The sequence below is a fragment of the Podarcis liolepis genome (genome assembly GCF_965112155.1).
Source record: "Podarcis liolepis genome assembly, chromosome: 7".
In the NCBI taxonomy this organism is placed as follows: Eukaryota; Metazoa; Chordata; class Lepidosauria; order Squamata; family Lacertidae; genus Podarcis; species Podarcis liolepis.
Genome location: NC_139561.1, coordinates 31523264 through 31544872, shown reverse-complemented (window position 1 = coordinate 31544872; position 21609 = coordinate 31523264). Strand labels below are relative to the sequence as shown.

General features: G+C 44.7%; 1 protein-coding gene across 1 annotated transcript in view; it reads right to left on the bottom strand.

The window, feature by feature from the left end:
• RHPN2 (rhophilin Rho GTPase binding protein 2) overlaps positions 1–21609 on the bottom strand; it is a 52488-nt gene that overhangs the window by 28269 nt on the left and 2610 nt on the right. Inside the window, exons 2-3 of the mRNA XM_083512442.1 lie at positions 16198–18199; positions 556–671 (exon numbers count right to left, since the gene is read on the bottom strand). Of these exons, the coding sequence (XP_083368568.1) occupies positions 556–671; positions 16198–16266 (185 nt within the window). The 5' untranslated portion in view covers positions 16267–18199. The remainder of the gene's footprint in view (positions 1–555; positions 672–16197; positions 18200–21609) is intronic.

Here is a 21609-nt window from a genome sequence, read left to right as displayed (position 1 = left end):
AACTTTCTTAAGTTACCTTATCTTAGAACCCAAGCCATTATTATTTATGAAATGAATGATTGAAATCATATTGTGTATTGAGCTATCCTAGCTGCTCCCTACTGCTGAAAAATATTTTTATTCAATGAATTATTATGGCATCAATAGATAGTTATGAAATTATCTATTATTGTGTTTGTTAGAAATGCTGACGTTGTATCTGTTTAAGATTGCTTTTTCATTATTTCTGTTATGCAGTTTGGAGTAAACACGGAGTGAGTTGTTTTAAATGGACAGGCTGTACATAAATAAATGTGATTTCTTTTAAACAAAATAAAACACGTGTAAAGAAAAGCAAGGGAGAGCTTTTAGAGCAGACAGATTTCCTATAGATGAAAGTCTAAAAATACTACATGGAGTCTACATGCAGGATTATTCCTAGCTACAATTTCTTCAGTGAGACGTTGGGAGTCACTGGGCAGCTGGCTGGGAATCAGAGGCTGCTCCTGTTGGATAGAACAAAGGCTGCATTCTGGGGCTGTGGGCAGAGGGAGGAGGGAAGTCATGGGAACATACCGGAGGAGGTTTTCAGCGCCAGCTCTCATCCTCACCGCCTTCAGTATCTGTTGGTTGAGGACTGCTCTTTGGTTCTGCAGTTTGCTCCGTCCAGTCTCCGCAAGAGGGTTGCATCCCTGGATTACAGAAGCACACATCATTTATCAAAAGTGGGTGAGCAAAGAACTAAAGAATGAATGGACACCTCCCTAAGCAGATAACGCTGATCTCCACATTTTTTTAATTAAAAAAAACCATATATGTCATCCAACACAGTGTTTCCCAATCCTCTTGCTAAAGAGGAAGCAAAGGGGAGTTGCATCTTTGACCCAAGCCAAGATCTCTCTACAGCCTTTGCCAGTAGCTTCTGTCCTTTATAAATATTCTACAAATACTTCTGTGACTCCAAGCATGCCTCACACAGTAAGAAGTGGAGCCTGCAACAAAATGCTGCAGCGTGTGGTGCTTGTGATCAGGACGCTCCATTCTATCATTCCGCCCTCCTGGCTTTCTTTTTCCAAACCTTCCAACAGTCAGCCCTCACTGGGCTGTTTGGGGTTTCTATTTCCGCCCCTTAGAAGTTGTTTTTTCCACAGATTTACCGTATTTTTTGCCCTATAAGATGCACTTTTCCCCCTCCAAAAATGAAGGGGAAATGTGGGTGCGTCTTATGGGGCAAATGCAGGCTTTCGCTGAAGCCTGGAGAGCGAGGGGGGTCGGTACGCACCGACCCCTCTCGCTCTCCAGGCTTCAGGAAGCTATCCGCTAGCTGTGGGAGACCCAGCTCTCCCAGGGCTAGCGGAGAGCTTGCCGGCACCCAGAAGCTTGGGGCGCGCTGAGCTCAGCACGCCCCAAGCTTCTGGTGTAGCGCAGCGATCCGCTAGCCCTGGGAGAGGCGCCCGGCTCTCCCACGCTAGCGGAGACCTTGCCAGCACCCAGAAGCTTGGGGCGTGCTGAGCTCCGCACGCCCCAAGCTTCGGGATTAGCACAGCGCACCTGGGGGGGAAATAATTTTTTTCCCCTTTATTTCCCCCCCAAAAAACTAGGTGCGTCTTATGGGCCGGTGCGTCTTATGGGGCGAAAAATACGGTATTTCATATCTCTGCAAACCTTGGGGTGCCTACAAGTCTGCTGATATTTCTTTCTTGGGTTATGCTAAAGAAGGCTCTGCCCCCAGTCCCTGCCAACCGTGCCTGTCTTGGCAATAGAATACATTGGAAGAGGAAGGCAGTTGGTAGGCAGGTTGAAGCAATAGTAGGTCATTAGTATTAATATTATTAAGATTTATATCCGACCCTTCATTCCAAAAGTTTTCAGAACAACGAGCAACAATCCATTTAAATAAAACAAAATGCTAGCAAATAAAAACTTGAAATCTCTTTCCAGTACTGGCTTTCCAGATGGTTGAAAACATGGCTGTGTATATAAGAGCTTCATAAGGACTTACAGTACGGGGTGTGTTTTCCTTCAACGTTCAATTACAAAATATTGATTAGATTAAAAAGAAAAGTCTTGGTTGCAGTCCTGGTGCAATCTCACAAAGAAAACCAGAAGGCATTCCACTTCTGCTATATTGATAAAACAGAAGTGTTTTCATTTTTGTGGTCAAAATCCTCTTACAGGTGGATAAGAAGTTCAAATATTATTATGACTGCAGAACAAAGTTAAAAGGGTTTGTTAAGAGCAAACCCAGTCATGGGAACAAGGCCTCGAGACCAAGAAAAGGATGGTATCTTATGCTTGTTTCAAGTTTTAGGGGCCTTATTTGGAACAGTTTGAGAGGACCCATAGCAAAAGTCCTCCAGCAGGGCACCACATATGGGCTTACAACTGTGGGTCTAAACTGGCAGCATCAGACAAACAGTTTAATTTTCCATAAAGCCTCAGAGTGACACATGATATTATCATTTTGTATGCTTGTATTTTTTTATGAAAGTGCAGTTTATAAATATTTACAAAAAATAATATTGTCTAGAGTGGATGGGCAACCCTGTCTCATGGTGAGTCTGCTTCCTTTCCACAGAGCTGGAGTTTGCTGAAATTAGTAATGCCCATGATATACTATTAGCTATAGTGTTTCAGAAAAAAATGACATTTCTTTGAGCTAGGATAACCTGGCTACCAGCATTGCACAGGATTGTTGCTTAAATTGCAATTTCTTGGATTAGTACCTAGGATAACTCTCTCACAAGACACCCGGTGGGTTGCTTAGGCAACTTGTCTCCATAACTTGTTCAGCATTCAAAGACTTAAGTCTAAATCATGTCTTTGTTTAACCCAATGACAGAATAATTGCCTAATCACCAACACATCCTGCAACAGTTTTTTCTCCAGGAAACACAGTGTTCTAAACCTCTACATGAAGTCCAATTTCAGCAAATGCTGGGGCTCTTGGTAGAAACATATATCATAGGTGCTGAGACTAAAAGCATCACCTGATGTTCTTCATTCATTGATGGGACTAATTCATTCTGTGATGTTGATGAAGTCTGAAAAGCACACCCACCAACACTGCAAATATGAAAAGAGGAGCAAGCCAGTAACACCTCCATCATAATTGCAAGTGATTACTGCCTAATTCCAAATTACGCATTTACTACATTTGGATGTCATGCAAAAACATAGCATGCATCTATGGGCAACAAAACAAGTTGTGGTTAATTTAAACCTAAAGCAGAAGCAGAAGTTTTCAAAGTCCTCTTCACAGCTGGGCTGGAGGTGGGAGAGAAGAGCCAGGGGCTCATCGTGGCTCATTCTCATGACATGAAACTATAGCTCTTCCATTGCTAAATCTCAAGTCTGTATTTATTTACTCTTAAGTATAACAGAAAGCCCTGCACTGTTCTCAAAACCAGTAAGATGTTTGGTCATTTAGTTGCCTGCCAGTTCAAACTGAGCTTCACCAGCACAGGAACCTTAAAGTTCACATGTGTGTGTATGCACACATTAGACGCACAGATACATCCATACCCTTAATTCAAAGAGGTGGATCCAGACTCAGTCAATTGGATACAACCCAGAGATGTTAACTTCCACAGACCTGAAGCATGCCAAATGTCACGACTCACACTAACCAAATCTCAATAAGATGTGCCCCTAAAGGGGGGGGGGACAGGAGCAGAGTTTTCCCAGGGACATGTTTGCGAAAACAGGGGCTGTCCCTGACCAATAGGGACGGTTGGAGTATGTATGCAAATTGGCCCAAAAACTTGCATAATCATCTCTAGGAAGCTTCATGTTTGCCAAACTGCCTGAACAACATGTCACCGTGAATTAATCTCTTGTTACTGATGAGCTTTGCTCACTGAAACCAAGTACAAGGGAGAGGGGAAATGCAAAATCTGTGGGCCTGCTTGAGGCGCTCCTTCCAGGGGGGAAATCTCAACCCAATAAAAATCTCAAGTTTACATGCTCAGGCCTTGCCCTGTAGGGAGAAAAGCAATATTGAATCCAAGCTCTGCTGTACGTATTTCAACATAGGTAATGGAGTGCAGCTCACTGGCAGAGCAAACACTTTCCCAAGTGAATCTCCAACATCTCTAGCCAAAGAAGGATCAGGGTGAGCAGGGCCAGCCCTACCATGAACAATGTGAAGCTACATGGCTCAGGCAGCAGGCTGGGAGGCACAGCGGCTTGTGTTCCCCGATCCCTCCATTCAGTGACAAATCATTGTATGCCACTGCTGCCTACCCAGCTCAACTGTCTGCTAGCTGCAAAGCAAAGTAGTGATGTGGGCACTCCAGGTCTCTCTTAGCACCTGTGCCAGTTTTCTGTCATAGCAGCAAACTACTATTTAACATTATCTGAAAAAGGGGGTGGGGGAAGCAGTTTGCCACCATCACGGTGATGGCACCAGAACTTTCCTGGTGACCTTGCCCACAATGCCTCAGAGGAAAGGGTAATCAGAGTTTAATCACTAGGTGGCACTGGGCTTAGATGCATCTGGGCGGAGTAAGGATCTCCCTGTGTCTGTAGCCCTCTAGATGTTGCGGAACAACAACAACAACAACCATATATGACCATTTGCCAGGCTGCCTGGCACTGAGAGGCACTGACCTTCCAACAATACCTGGAGAGCCACAGATTCCTCAACCCTGATGTAAATCCCACATTTATTGTAAGAATGGATATATACTGGAATTCTAGCAGCCCAAAATACCGTATTTTTTGCACCATAACACTCACTTTTTTCCTCCTAAAAAGTAAGGGGAAATGTCTGTGCGTGTTATGGAGGGAATGCCTATGGGTGGCATGCCTACGGATTTTCCTCCTCTAAAAACTATGTGCGTGTTATGGTCGGGGGCGTGTTATAGAGCGAAAAATACGGTACTTAAAAGCTGTCCCTTAAGATTCTTATTCTGCAAACAGGGGCAGGAGGGAAGAGTCTGGCTATTGTGCAACTGATTTCACCTGGAGAGAGAGAGACATAAACCGCCAGTATTCACGTATTTATTTCTCAAGTGTACAGATTGCTTCATAGCCGGGGCTCTCAGAAGTTAGCAATAAGCTGACCCTGCTTAGGCAATATCCCACTCTTAACTGCCTAATGTGATAATTGATAGTGCTGCTAGCAAATCTGGAAAAGCAAAAGATGTAACACCTTGTACTTACACAAAACAGAAGCCAGATATACCCATCCACTTCCACACAGACTCTCCATTAAACAGGGACAGCGCTGGATTTCAAAACTGGAAGCTGCAGTTGTGACATCATTAACAAAGCTCTGATTGCCAGATTATTCAGCAGAAGAGGTACAGTACTGAATGTATTCAGTGCTGCCGGTAGATGAGATATTTCAAATGATGTCATTATAAGCTGACAACTGATAAGCTGAGACGCATGTTAATGGCACAGAGAAGTTGAAACAGAGTTGAATCTGGGTGTGCCTCAATGCTTAAAGCGAGGCATTCTGCTCCACCCTGTGTTACTGTCCTACCTCCAGAGCAAACAAACACTGACACAGCAAATACTCCCAAATACAAAAAGGTTTCCTCAGACAAGGAGCTCCATTAACCCCTTTGCTTGTATCCTCTGCATTCCCATGTCTGTTGAAAAATTCAGTCACTCAAGGAAACTGATGAAAGGAATTGATTCTTCATGTGAAATATCACCAGAGTGATACTACTCCACTAGCCCAAAATGTGGCAATTGCCACTAGCTTGGATGCCTTTTAAAAAAACAGAAGGATCCAACAATTTTATGGGAGGCAGGAGACTGTTCATTCAACCATAGGAATGGCTACATAGCAAGGCAGTGGACTCTCCCTTCCTGGGTGTCTTCAGAGATTGGACAGCCATCTCTATGGTTGGTCCAGCTATAGAGCTCCTACATCAAGCATACAGTTGGGCTAACGACCCTGCAGGGCACCCTCCAACTCTATGGTTCATTCTGTGGGGCTTCTGTATGTGGGGTAGTGGTGGGCCATCTAGTCTTTCACCTCAGGCAACAAAATATCCTGGGCCCAAGAGGGCATCTTGCTGGCCATTGTTTGAAACAAGAATGCTGAATTAGATGGATCTCAGTCTGAGCCAGCAAAATAATGTATTCCTATCACAGAATGGTGTCACTGAACATAATAGGGAACCTCTGTGTACAAGTAGAATTGGGCTGAATGGCTATTTAAAAATCAGCAGTTAATATATAACCACCTTCTGTGTGTACTCAGCACATAACAGTTACATAAATCTGATACATATTTGTGACAGCCAGAAGGTGGATCATAGCATAGAGGCCTGAGGCAAACTTGCCAACACAAGCTTTTAGCAAAGTAGCTTGACTGGGGCCTGTTAAAAGCCTTTCAATCAATCACCAGAGGCAATGCAGGAATACCTGCAGGTTCCCAGGCAGAAAGGCTGAGAAAAGCTTGGAATGTGTAAGATGGTTTGCATATGCACACTTTTATCAGGCTGTTGCTATTGACATAAAATTAGACAAGCAGAGAGCCCTTAAGCAAAGAGAGGGGGCACCAATGGTGAATCCTATTAGATTAGGGATGGGGAACCTGTGGCTTTCAAGCTACTGTTAGACTCCCAACTCCCAGCAGCCCCAGCAGCTAGCCTAGCCAATAGCTAGGGATGCTGGGAACTGTAATCCATTAACATCTGGAGGGCCACAAGTTACCTGTTCCTGCCTTAGATAAAAAGTGTGAAAACTCCATGAGACTGTGTAAATAAAAATTGGCAGGTACAGCTGACATTAGCCTTCTGCCCAGACTTCCTGTATTTACATCTTTAAAGGCATGGGTGGATGTTCAAAAAAAGACAGAGGTCTATTTAAGAGCTTCCTCTTTCTGTATAATCATTGACAAGGGCAAGGACAGAAAGTTCTCTCTCCTTTTCAAATTTTCAAATGGTGAAAGCGGGCAAACAAACACATTCCTAAAATGAAGCTGGGTCATTTCTGCTTGGGCTTCTGCACCACCTGCAGCAGCTCAACCTACACTAAAGCACCTGTTCCCTGTAGCATTTCTACCCTGGATCTCTTCAATATTTTAGACCGCTCCACACATTGTACACATGAAGGGGTCCTGACATAGTTACTAGGGACAATGATCACACTGCTGACCTCACCTCTGAGTCACATGGCTTCCTTTGGCTCACCTCTGATGTCCACGCATTGGTCATGGATACCAGAAGGAGGAAAGCCTATGAATGCAAATCTCTCTATAAGGTTTCATGGAAGCTGGTTGCTTGATTGCACAAGGTCCAGCTTCCAAGGAACTCTGTGGGTGTAGACTTTCCCTCTGCAAGTGTCTGTCAGATGCTGGGAAGGGGCAAAGCTATGGGAGTTGGAACTTAAGAGGTTAAGTTGTTCCCATGATGCCTCAGCATTCTGACGTCAGTTTTAGAAGCTGGGAGGAGCTTTCCTGTCTGTTCCTCTCCGGTCGTTGAGAGAGAGAGAGAGGCAGTTCATAATGGCTGCGAGAAGTCCTGGAGAAATGATGAAATAAAAGAGCTGTAAATGGACATTACTGTGCTCTGTGTGTTTGTGGGAAACTAAGTGACAGTTTGCTGCTGTGTTTTACTCTGCTGGGCGTGACGGAGTAGAAGGAGCAGATCGCGCAGAGGAAGTGTGCCGGACCTGCCGAAGCTGCCATAAAGAGCTAATTGCCGATAGTAAATCAATTAGCACGTCACGGACTAATCAAAACACCTACAGGTTATGGGCCCTAAATTACCGCTTGTAAACCTGTCACTAGAGGCTGCTGGAATGCTTTGAAGTTGCGTTCGGATGGCAGTGGAGTAGGCGAAAGCGGAGGTCTGTATTTGAGGCAAGCAGCTAGCTGAAAGACGCAAAGGTTTGCCTGTGCTGTGGAGCCAAGAGCTGAGAACAGCGGAAATCGTTTCTCCACGCAGCAGGAGCCGGAAGAGCTGGTGTTTTTGTGAGTACAGCTTGGGGCCCCTGGGGAGAACGGGAAAACATGGCAGATGGCCAGGAGGTGTTTCAAGCTCCGTTTGAACAGCTTGAAGAACTCACCACCCAGTCGTGGGAAATCTGGGTCAGAAGGGTGAGAGCCTGGTTTTGGGCAACTGGCTTGTGGGACGTAAGCAAGAAAGAGCCGTCCACAAGCGAAGCGGCTGCTGCTGAAAGTGCAGGGCTGGTGGACAGAGATGCAGGAAAGCTGCAATCTGCTTCTCTGGAGGAGAAGATGCAGAGAGAGAAAGCTGAGAGAGCTGAGATCTGCATGTTGCGGGCAGGTGTGCATGCAAAACTGCAACAACACCTGGAAAGCGTTAAATCTGCGTGTGAGGCTTGGCGTGTGCTGAAACGTCTGTGTGAAGGCTCAGCAGGAGGCCAAGGGCAGATGGAAGCTGAGAGCCTAGAGATGGCTGGAGCCCCTGTTCCTGATGATTTAGCCTCAAGGAGTGCTAGTGAGCAAGTCGGGGGGGCGGAAAGTTCCAAAGGCAAGTTTGAAAAGTTTTCCACTGTGCCTGCTGGAGTGGAGTTCAGAGGGGGCGGATCTGGCAAAGGGTGCTTTTCCGGAAGAAGGAGGGCCAGGCCAGCTGAAAGGAGCCCTGGGCAGTGTTTTTCCACTGAAGTTCGTCGTTGCTACATTTGCAAGTCAGATGACCACGTACGTCGAGATTGCCCCCACCGGAGCAGAGAGGCAAGGCAGGATGTTTTCAAGGACAACTCCCATGGGAATCAGTCGGGTTTCCATGGCAACAAGTCTGGGAAAACAACCAGGCGTGGGACTGAGGCTGGTGGACGTGCCAGGTGCCAGGAAGAGACTTATGAGATCACGGCTAGTCTGGCGTTGTTTGAAAACAGCTGTGAGAAAGGCTCAGAGTTTCGTTTCGTTATTGACTCTGCAGCTAATCGCAACTTGATTCCAGAGACCCCTGCTGTCGAGGGGTGGAATTGCAAGGCAATTCCGGCCGGGAAAACTGTGCTGTTTGCACATGGACAGAAAGGAAATTTGACTAACGTTGTAAATCTGCATTTTCGTATTTTACAGGAAACGCTGGAGTGTTGTACCGTTCCTGGGATGAACCACTGTCTTTTATCTGTGCCTTATCTACTGAAAATGGGATTTACGGTTTGTTTTCAGGGTGATGTGTGCACAATCTCCAAAGGAGGGAGGATGCTTGCCAAGGTTAAAAAGGGGCAGAATGATCTTTTCATTCTTGAAACGTCTCTGGAGGGTGAGGGGAAGGTTGAGAAAGCACAAGCACTGCGTGCTACAATTCCCAATCATGATGCATGTGTACACGCTTGGCATGCTAGGACAGCTCATGGCTCTGTAGAAGAACTACAGACGCTACCCGAGGTCGCTAACGGTTGCCACATTGTAGAATGTGGATGTGCGATGGATTGTGAAGCATGCAGACATGCAAAGGTAAAAGGGTGCAGTTACCCACAGGTGGATAGGGTAACCGAAAAACCTTTTGAGCTAGTTCACATAGATCTGTTGGGTCCTGTAAAAGAATCAAGTCTGGGAGGGTCAAGGTTTCTGCTCTCGATGCAGGATAATTTTACGCAGAATTCCTGGACCCATGGTCTCAAATCCAAGGATGATGCAGCACAGCTGATCAAAGGGTGGATTGAGGAGGTGGAACAAAGGTTTGCCACCAAAGTGCAAGCTGTCACAAGTGACAGAGGTGCTCAATTTACAGGTTCTGCTTTGCAGAAGTTCTTTCGCAAGAAAGGGATACGTCACACAGTGACTTCACCCAATCAGAGGGGGGAGGCAGAGCTCCGGTGTCAGGCTCTGGTCCAGACTGCAAAGGTGTTGCTGAAGGATTCTGGGTTGCCACCAAAGTTTTGGCTGGAGGCAATCAGGTATGTGAGCTTCACCTGGAATCGGACCTACAATTCAGTGGTAGGTGACACACCGTTTGGCTTGTTGCATGGCAGGAAACCCCAGATTCATTTTTTGTGCAGGTTTGGATCGCGTGCATCTGTGCCAGTGCCTAAAGTTTTGCAGGGGCCAGATGGATCCAAGTTCCGGAAAATGATCTTCTGTGGGTATGAGCCAGCAGCGCATGCATGGAGGTTTGCGTTCCCATCAGGTGATCAGAGTAAACTGCTGATCAGCAAACACGCTGAGTTCTATGAGCAGGATGAAAAGTCAAAGGCTGCTGTCAAGCGTGATGTTCTCTCAGAGTGTCTCTCTGATTCAGAACAGGAAGGTTCTGAGGGGGAGGAAGAAGAGGCTGAGTCTGCTGATGACGATCAGGTCACTGACCAAGGTCTGGAGCAGGGTGGGGCATCTCCACAAGTTGTTAAAAGGGAGGCCAAGAGTGAGCCCAGTTCTCCTGTGAGTGTAATGGAGAGGATTCGAAAACGCTTTAAGTCAGAGGGGGAATCCCATGATGCTGAGGACACAGTTCCTGGTGGCAGTGAGTCAGAGGTAACATCTGAGTTTGTGCCCAGGCGATCCAGTCGCACAACGAAGGGTGTTCCACCGGAAAGATACCAAGCCACAGGTGCGTTGGTAAGTTTCGCACAGTGTGAACCTGAGAGTTACGTGGATGTTCCACAGGTATTGTCAGAATGTGTGGCAGAGGGGGTATGGGAGTTGGAACTTAAGAGGTTAAGTTGTTCCCATGATGCCTCAGCATTCTGACGTCAGTTTTAGAAGCTGGGAGGAGCTTTCCTGTCTGTTCCTCTCCGGTCGTTGAGAGAGAGAGAGAGGCAGTTCATAATGGCTGCGAGAAGTCCTGGAGAAATGATGAAATAAAAGAGCTGTAAATGGACATTACTGTGCTCTGTGTGTTTGTGGGAAACTAAGTGACAGTTTGCTGCTGTGTTTTACTCTGCTGGGCGTGACGGAGTAGAAGGAGCAGATCGCGCAGAGGAAGTGTGCCGGACCTGCCGAAGCTGCCATAAAGAGCTAATTGCCGATAGTAAATCAATTAGCACGTCACGGACTAATCAAAACACCTACAAAAGCAGGGGAAGTGGGTGCAGTTATATCCTGCTCATGGGCTTTCCAAAAACATATGGCCGGTTGCTGTTGGAAAGAGAAATGTTGGAGTATACAGGCCTTTGGGGGGGGGTGTCAATGCAACATGGCTCTTCTTGAATTCCACTGTGAGAAAGGTCACTAGGACTGCTGCTTCACAGATAATAAAAAGAGAACAGTGAATGATTTGTCGCAGGCCACCCACCCTGAATATGTCACACACAATTCACTAGAAATCTTTGCTTTATAACTTGTAGAACTATGCACCTTTCTCTCTCCATCTCTTTCTTACATGAGATTGTTTTGCCAGAGGTATCTGGTTGGTATTCTGCTCTATAAGTAAAAAGGAACATCGTGGCTTTAAAAAAATCAGGAAAGAATTCCCTTTTCTCATGTCTTTGCTTCCTCCAGAGCTCAAAAGAGGAACACTATAGGAGAACAAGCATTTTTCTAACATACCTTTATAGGGGGTTTAAGTGAAATTTCTAAAAGTCTTCCCCAAGTACTTAATCAAATGCAAAGAAGCCACAGGAAAAATGAAGGTGGAATTAAATGTGATCAAAAAGTGTGTCTTAATTATTGAATCCACATTAAGAAAAGTGTTAATAAGATCACTTGCCAGCTGTTTCAACTGAGCAATGCAAATAAGAAAGTCAAACAGAATTTGAGCCAAAGCTTGTTTCCCTTTGTGCAGGTTTTCTTTTTCTTCTAAATGTGGGGAATGCACTCAACATTTCCCACCCATTGGCACATGCACTGTCCACGTGAAGATGAAGACTGGTCACAAATGTTCAAAGCCCTCATTCTCCAGAGTCAATTTCTCACTTGCCTGCATCTAAATATATAGGTGCGTACTTAGTAATAAGGAAGTCACCAGCTCCAGCTTCTTGCTAGTGAGTATGATTGTACATCACTGCGGAGCTACTGTCCATGCAGCCATGTCATGCCCTGTGATTAATCATTCAGCTATCTGCTCCAACAGGCGCAGGGCTGCAGTGAATGGCACCTCTTGCCTACATTTGCCAATGCTTGAAAGTTCATGCGAGATAGATTTTAAACTCCCCCCCTGAAGAGAAATTCGCAACTATCTCATACTCAACCATATCTACATAAGAAAAACAAAACTAGGTTACTTTTAAGCCATATGAGAACATGCAACTGTTGCCTTTAAGATTATCTCAACATTTATTGGGCACATCTTTCTTTTTTTCTGGATAACTCTTTAAAGCTCACCTCTGTTAACTTTTACCACCTTCAATGCCCCTAATAAGGACACCATCAGTTCAGTGACTAGCTCTGCATGAGCCATAGCTAAATTTTGTCCAAAGTTTCCTTCCCAATACACAACTTACTGTAGACTTCTCCTATGCTATGACTGATACAGTTATTAATGTTCTATTGATGCAAATGTGTTTACTGATAATTTTTATATTTGATTGCTACCATTCTGAAACTTGAATATTTTTGTTATGACCATTTGGTACAACATAACATGACTACACATGATTTACTGTAAGAGGGGATGTTTTTTCCAGACATCAGGATTGCTTCTGATGGATATGAAAAGGCTCTGCCCAATCCACAGCAAGAACACCACCTCTGCCATTTGCATCACTTCAGTTGTCATATACATGATTCTAATGAGATATGCAAACAAATCAGCCTAGATTTTTTTTAACACGATCCTTGCTAACGATTATGCATGCAGCTGAGTGGCGAAAGCAAGGCTTTGAATGAGGTTCAGCTGACTGGCAGTTATGACAACTGCCATTAAGCTTTGACAGTTGTCAGCCACGATTATCATGTCAGGTGAATGACAGGCAGATGGCCTCAAAGTTGTCTAGGTGCGAGAGATAAGGATCTGGCCCACAGATGGGATCCTGTTCCTACCCCTGCTGTAGGGCATGAAAAAAAATCAGATGAAAATTGAAAATGTTAAAATTCGAACTTTTCCAGAAAACCCACATCAAATCTCTGTGGCTGAGCAGGGGTTTGAACTTGGGTCTTTGTAGTTAAATGCTCCAATACAGCACATGGTGGCTAGAATGTTGTCCCCAGGTTCCACAACTCTCAGAACTCTGCCTCCCTCAGTTACTAGAAAATAACATCTGCCCAGGGCTGAGATTGGATACATTTTCCTACAGGGAAATGTCCCAGCTTCTGCCAACCTAGCAGTTTGAAAGCACACTAGTGCAAGTAGATAAATAGGTACCGCAGTGGTAGGAATGTAAACTACGTTTCTGTGTGCTCTGGTTTCCATCATGGTGTCCCGTTGTACCAGAAGTGGTTTAGTCATACTGGCCACATGACCTGGAAAGCTGCTCCCTCAGCCTGAAGTGAGATGAGTGTTGCACCCCATAGTCGCCTTTGAGTGGACTTAACCATCCAGGGGTCATTTACCTTTACCTTTACCTACATCTTCCTAGACTGAAGTGCTTTCTATGCAGGAATTCTGATGTTTGTACCACTATTTAAAATGGAAATTGTTCCCTATCTACACATTATTAGGTCTGATGGTAAGTTACATAGAATCATTGTAAAAGGGCAGAGGGTTCAGTCACGCACATATAGCAGCACTTACATAACTTTCTGATGAGGCACCTGATGAAACCTGTTGGGAGCTCACAAAATGAGCTGCCAGAGTTTCAGAAGTGCCCTAAATTTAACCTGGGTAATCTGATATGCAGGGAGAGGTTTACAAACCTTTTAAGTACTCACCTGGGGCTAGGTGCTGTATTGTCAGGCTCTTAGCCGGCTGAAAAATGCCCTAATCTAAAATGCCTTATCGCGTTTCCTTTTGAATAGCTTTCCCTTTACAAGCCTGGGGCCAGCAGTTCCCTTTATTAGCTGTTTTTAGCTAAAGTTAACTCAAGTTTCAGACCAGCTTCACAACCCATCAGAGTCATAAGAATGTTTGAGGGGAAGGGGTGTTCACACTGTGATCAAATCTGCAAGCCGTTTTACCAAAGCTATAGTTGTGATCCACTTTGTTTATTTATAACCCATCTTTCTTCCATGGAACTCATCCTGGCATTGACCAGACCTGACCCAGACCTGCTTAGCCTCAAGGGGGAGGCTGCATCATGGAGTTTCAAACATTCCCAGACTGGGACACAAGAAGCCACCTTTTACAGGGTCAAATAATTTGTCCACCTTTCTCAGTAACATCTCCTCTGACTTGCAGCAGTTCTTCATACAGGGTCTTTCCCCCATACACACAATAAACCTGACCAGTTTAACTGGAGACACCAGGGATCAAACCTGTGTGCCTCTGTATGCAAAGTTAGTGCTCTACCACTGACCTACAGTTGCATCTCCTGGGCTCAGCTTTAAGCCCAAGCACCCTTGCTGAAACGGCTTGTGGATCCCACTGCATGAGGGCTAGTCTAGAAATGTAGGCTGCAATACTTATTTTTTAAAAAAACCCAAACTGTTTGCACTAAAGAAACCTTTACTTTAGTTCACTAAACCACCCACTTGGTTTGGTCTGCAAACTGCAGACATGCACACTTTAGTAAAAAATTAAGCTGAGCTGGCTTCTGGAAATCCCTGCCAAGTTTATTTTCTGCCAGGGGTGGTGGAGACAATGCTACTTTTTTTAAGAGGCTGTGATTCCCATCTAAAAGTACAAGAGTAGCAAAGGTCAGAGGTCACTTCTGTATCAGATTCTGATAATTGCAGCAGCCTCCAAAATGGGAGGAATACACCATGCCATCCAGTCTATTAAAGAGGTTGCTTACTACTTGTTTTCTTACTTAGATGTACCTAGTGCTGGAATGTACCAAATTAGTACCTAACATTGCAGCAAACTATCAAGTTGTACCTATTTGGATGGTATAATAACAGCTTCCTTGTTTTATAATAGGATTGAATAAATCCTACTCTATAATGAGTTTCTACCTTCTGAAATTTTGAGGGCAATAGATTTGTCTCTCTCACACACAGTTTTGTAAAACTATGGGCTCTCTAGGCACTAGAAAAAAATACGTTTTGAAGCTGAAAGTTGCAATCCTAAGTACACTTAAAAACTGGGAGTTTGTTAATTTTATTGCAATAAAATTATTTATTATTATTATTATTATTATTATTATTATTATTATTAATACCCCACCCATCTGGCTGGGTTTCCCCAGCCACTCTGGGCAGCTTCCAGCACATATAAATACATAATAAAACATCAAACATTAAAAACTTCCCAACCAACAAAAACTGGGAGTATGTACTATTGAGTTCAATGTGAATAACTTCCACATAAAGACGAGCGCTAACAAAAATAGAAGGCAGGATTTTATTGGATACAAATTATTTTTTCATTTGGTAAATGTTGGCAGTTACTTGTGTATGGGCGTAGCCACGATTTTTGTTAGGTCAGACAGACCTTTTGTTGGGGGTGGGGAAGGACGTTAGTTTGCTATGTATTTCTATTGAATTTTATTTATTTAGGGGGCAGGGCCCTTCCCTGTCTCCCCTTGGCTATGCCTATGTACTTGTGGCTACAATCCTATATATGTTTACTTGTGAGAAAGCCTCACTGAACACAGTGGCAGTTATTTTTGAGTAAACATATGTAGGACTGTGCTCTCTTTTTCTCTCTATTTCCTTTGATAAGAGCTAACAGCTGTTCGCAGCATAACAGTTCCCTGCTGGGGACATCTGTCCCTGTTGAATTTTTTTATGCCCAGACACTCATAGCTGTCAACTTTTCCCTTTTCTTACGAGGAATCCTATTCGGAATAAGGAAATTTCCATTTTAAAAAAAAGGGAAACGTTGACAGCTATGAGACACTATTATGGACAAGGTAGCCCTGCTAGGGAAAACGGTAGCAACTCTATGCACGCTCCTTCTAGAAGGCAGCAATGTCTCCAACAATTCCAGCAGCTGCTAACTGCCCTCTCACGGTCATTTATGTTTCCATAATATAACTATTGTTATTATCAACTTGCTCTAGGCAGATAAGCAAATACATTCACCCAACACGATGAAATAACTACTGTATTCAAATCCCCCCGAGACTCCCCACCACACCTGTTATGCTTAGCTTTTACTAAGAGGGGAAAAACACCCTTCAAAAAGCCAAATCAAAGTTTTGACCACACAGGCAACAGCATAACCGCCTCACTGCCCAAATTCCTGGCGGAGCGAAGGGTTCTTCAGGGCACGAAGTATAGATCGGGGTGGCAGGCAGATTCAATCGCGCTGCGCCTTCGACTACGGAGAGCCCACCTGTCGCCGCGATGCTTTTGCCTCGACTTACCTTTCGAAAGTAGCAGTCTCCCCTCTGGTCCGCCGCCCGGCAGCCCGAGGGCAACAACGCGTCCGTCATAGCCAGAGCAGCAGAGTCCCGGGTAATTCCCACCTCGCCCTGCGATAAGAGACGAGAGTCGCTGCGCTCGCCTTGCTCGCGGAGTCTGGCTCACCGGCGCTGCGCTGCGCACCGTCCAGGCGATGAATGTCTGTCTGAGAGAGCCCGGATCCCGGCTGCACTCTCGATCCCCTCGCCTTCCGTCGCTCCTCCTCTACCTGGGGAAGCCCACGGGAGATCGGGGTGGGGTGAGGGAGGGAGGGACGGAGGGACCGCCTCCTCGGATCTCCTGTGTATTTGTGGAGCCAGGCGGAGTCCGCTCCTAGCAACGGCGCTATCAGGACAGCTGAGCCAGCCCTTCGGAGAGTCAACAGAGACACCTCGGGGTGTGCAGGGAGCGGCAGCTTTCCTCTCCCTAACAGCAGGCAGAGGGAGGCTCCTCAGCTGATGCGCCAAGGAGAGTTTTTACCGAAAGTGACGCAGATTCAAGCAGCCGATTTGCCATGCAAAACTTAGGGGAAACACCAGCCAGGAACCCGATTCCGCAACTCCCCAAGCGACACTCTTTGTGTCCTCCTGAATTCTGAAGAACCAGGTTGCCTCCAGACTGTCAGCATTTTGCAGGAGGGAATCAAGCACGTGCTGGATATTTAGGCGGGCACAGTTACAGTGAATGGCAGTGCTCCCTCCCCCTGGCGTAAAAAATCAACTTTTAAAAAAATGTTTTACAGCTTGAAAAGTGAGGAGGAAAGGCACTGAAACGTGTAGGTGAATGAATGAGGAACAAGGAGTTGAGGTGCGGTATAAACACTCCACGGGCAAATCAGGAGCAAGGCTCCTTGTCCTGCAAACAAATCAGAACAGATGCTCAATAAAGGCCAGAGATAGACTAATAATCTGTGTGTAAGTCTTGTGCAAGCAAATGAATGCAAAATAAAAAGGGTCACCTGGAGGAAAAAGCAACCCCCCCATGTCTGTGTGTGCAAGAAAAAAATTTCCGAAGTGTTTGTGCTGATAAGGGTTGGCCAAGAATTGCTTGCATCTGAAGGGGATGTCCACAATGCCATCCCCAACGCCTTTGAAGATAACACTAACAGTGGTGAGACTGGCCTAGCTGTCAAAGGTGGGCCATAGGCATCAGCCAGAGGGGATGAACTAGGAGAGGGCAACTAGCAGCTGCACAATAAGCCAGTAGTCAGGGCCAGAGCAAGTCAAGAGCCGCACATGCACCAAAACTTACCAACCATAGCAATCAAGGATGCCAAAGTTCAGTAAGACCAGTTTAGGCAGGTACAGTTAGTCGGGGGCTGGAGTGCCTTTTCCTGAGAAGGTGCCACTTGCAGTTCAGTGGTTTGCCAAAGTGGGCAGCTGCCCACAGATCCAGCCAATTGAGGTTTTTTTCTTTTTAGAACAAAGTATTTTATGGGGCTTTTTAATCACACAATAAGCAAATTTGTCAATTTATTCCTACTCTCTGCTTCCTGCCACTTAACCAATTCCTGATCCACAAACGGATGTATCCTCTTATTCCTTGACTGTGCTAAGCTTACTCTGGATTCTTTGGTGAAGTATTTTGTTGAAAATACTTTTGGCATCACCTGTTGCCAAGTTCCTTGGTTGTGAATTCTTGCGGAAAAAGTTCTCCATATACTGTACACTTTTTGTTGATACTTGGTCGAGTGTTTTGTAGAATGAATCATTTTATTAGTCACCTACGATCTTTGAAGAACATTAATTCTTAAGTGAATTCAGAGCAAGCTTTCCATTGCCTCTTTGGCATGGGCAGACAATCGCAAGTGGCAGCTGTGTGAATCAAAGGAAAACAATTAGTTGCCAGGAAACTCTTCCCTGCTGGAAGCTTTCCTCTCCCTGGTGTTTTAGAGCTGCTTCTTTTGTCATCATTTTGTCTCTATTTCTGGAGAAGAATTTTCTTTCTATTGCTTCGCTTTATCTTCTGTAACACAAGAGATAATGTGGTCACTATGGCTCATTACTCTTCCCTCTTTCATGACTGAGTCATTCTCCATAGCGTGGGGAGCAGCTCCAAAATGCTGTTCATTCACAAAAAAAGGTCTCAGGATGAATTGCAACAGACCCAGCATTCTTGAACACCCAGTGGTGTTCCGGTCAGTGGGAAGTACACATTGATAGTCTATAAAAATAGAAAGGCACTTAGGAAGGCTTTTACAACAACCATGGCAAAGATGACAAGTGCTATTTTTGTAGTGTTATTACTGAAAAGCCCAAGCCTACTATTCTAAAAAGCTGTGAATTTAATTTTCTATTCATTTTAAAGTAACCTCAAGGCAGAGCCATAGCTACAGGGGGTGGGGTGGGGTAGCCAGTGGGCTTCAAGAGTACTTCAACACAGAACCCATGGCCTGTACACTGCCTTGTTGCACAGGAGGAGGGAGCAAGGTCAAAATATGTCCCCATCCCTACCCCTCATGCTGCTTTCCGAAAACCAGATAAGTAAGGTGCCAGATTTTAGAAAGGAGATGCGAGGCTCTGGCAGAATTCTAGAGCCCTACCACCTTCTTCCTAATGCTGGGAAAGCGCTAACTAGGATTTGGGAAGGAGACTGGAGGACCCAAGGACCCTGTCAGAGCCCTCATGCCTCCCTCCCAAAACCAGTGGCTCCTCAAATGCTCTGGTGGGCTGACACAAAAGGCCTTGACGTGGGCCCTGGGCAACTTGTTGGACCGCCCTGTTTAAATGTAGCCCATCAGAATCAAAAGGCCAGATAGAAATTAAATCAGTCAATAAGTATGCACAGGACTGCCTAAATTAGTTGCTACTGAGCACAAAAATTATTGATTATACCTGCAGCGGTGGTTCCTAAACTCCCCCCATCCCCACAAACTACTTGAAAATCACTGAGACATAATGAGCTCATGATTCTGTATATATCTGGTATGTTTGATCAATCCCAGCTTGTTTATCTTAACTATTATAAAGCTCTAGGTGGGGTGAGTGTGTTGTCAATTGTAAAGATTTATGTGTGTGTGATGCTAGTGACGAATGCACAACTCTAGTTCTAAAGGTCAGGCAGAAATTTTTATGGGTTGTCCAGCTAATATGGCACTCTGATGAGTGAGTTAGGATGACTATGTTGATAAGAACTTTTCTCTTAAGGCTGCCAACATGTTCCACAGAACAACCTTGCGATGTAGCTTAGGCTGAAAAGGGCTGACTGACACAAGCTCATCCAGACAGTTTTGTGGCCAATTATGAATTTGAATACAGATTTCCTGTTACATACTCTAACGTTAAACACTAAATGTACAGTATTTATTTATTTTTGTATTGCATTTATAAATCACTTATTATATAATATCTCAAAGTGATAAATAATAAAAAACTACAAATTAAACAATCAAAATAATTCTGTTTTTAAAAAATCATAACCAATACAGATACAGGTTGGGATAAAAATATCCACTTAAAGTCTTGTTGAATAAGAAATGTCTTCAAAAGGCACCAAAATGACACCAGAGATGGTTTCTGTCTGTTACATAACAGGAGGGAGTTCCAAAGGGGAGGTACCACCACACTTAGAACATGATTCCTACTTCTACAGAGTGGACCTCCTGGTGCAATGGTATCTGCAGAAGGCTTTCTCCTGTGAAGTGCCGTGATTAGTTGGGTATATAAGGGGTGATGTGATCTTTTAAGTACTGTATTTAAACAATAATACACATCCAATGAACTAGTGCATGCATTTGAATTTCTATATGGAATCTCTTCTGCAATTTTATTTTGTTTTTTCAGCCTTAAGTCATTTATCTGCACTCAACCTGAGGGATGTAGTTTTTTGCATTCAAATTCTGTTGGTTCGGATCAACATGAGTTTTTACTGTTGTTATACTTCATGCCAACTTTGTGCATGGACACAAAACTTTAAATTCAATTAACAACAACAGCAACCACTTTCCTTCAATAATTCTGAAGTTATGCTTGAGTATGTTTTATGCAGATAACATTTTACCTTTAAAGATTAAAGGGAGCCAGAGGGAAAAGTGCAGTGACAACATCCTTGATACAATGGCTTATAGTTCTGAAAGTTTATATCATAATAAATGTATTAGCCTTTAAGGTGCCCCAAGTTGGATCACATCCATGTCATACATTTGAATCCTGGAAACTGACCACTGTCACTGAGCTGCAGTTCCCTGGACTCTTAATGAACTGCACTTCCCAGGATTCTCTGGAAGAAGCCATGACTGTAAAAAGTGGCACAAGAGTGCTCCTACTCTACTTGCTGCATCAAAATGACTTCCAGGGTGGCGCCATCGGCAATGGCGGACTCCCTCTGAACTGGAGGGACTAGCTCTGCATGAAACGGGTCTTTTCCGCTACGGCGAAGCGGGGACCCTGCAAAAAATCACAGGCGGATGAAGCCTGTGACCATGGGACTCGGCGGGCACCCTTAGTGCCCCCCCAACCCGCAAAGGAACCCACAAACGGGCTCCGAAGTGAAGAGGGGGAAGTGGCGCGGTGCTGTGAGTCAACTGCTATTTCCGTGGAGCGAAGCCGCACAGCCGTTGCTGGAGAGTGCTGCCTTTTTCCTGGGACAATTTGGCTTCTAAAATAAGCACCCGTGAGTACTTAAACTTTGAACAATCGGACTTTAAATAAGGACTTGCGAGAAGAAAGGAATTGGACTTAAAAATTTATTTTAATTTGGCACTGAAACGGGAAGGTCTAAACAGGAAGTCAGCCTTCCGTTTCTTTGTAGACAGAATAAAGCAAAGACGACGAAAACTAGAGCTCAGAAAATCGCTTTTAAAGGATTGGCTTTCATCATTTAAAACTGTTGAACCCCCCTTCGGTAGCAGGAGAAGAAGGGGGGGTATTTTTTGGACTGTTTAAATCTGCAGAAGTGAGTTTAAAGCAAAGTAACTTTCCACCGTCCTGATCCTGGAGCGGGGTGTCAGGACTGACGTTTTGAAGCTCATTGACCAGAGACAAACGTTTTTGACAGATAGTTAAAGGAAGAGAAACATAGTGATTCCATTGCTTCCTTTCGCACTTTAAAGGAACATATATTGACAAAATATCTCAAAAAAGATATTTTGTTGCAAGAACAAATAGAAGTTCTCCCCCTAGAGGGAGACTGTGAAACTGTAACTAATTCCAGGGAGCTTGCAGCTGTCTCAGATTACAATCATGGGAAAGGACTTGTGACGTTGTGGGACAATGTATCCAGAGGCTCTGCTGTGTGCTCTCTGTAAAACAAGTGCCCTACTGGAACAGTTAAGTGAGAAGATGGATTTGATGACTAATGCGGCCAGAATTTTTGAACAGGCAGTGGGAAACTATGTGGAGCCCACCCAGGAATTAGATCAGGAGTGTGTCCTGACA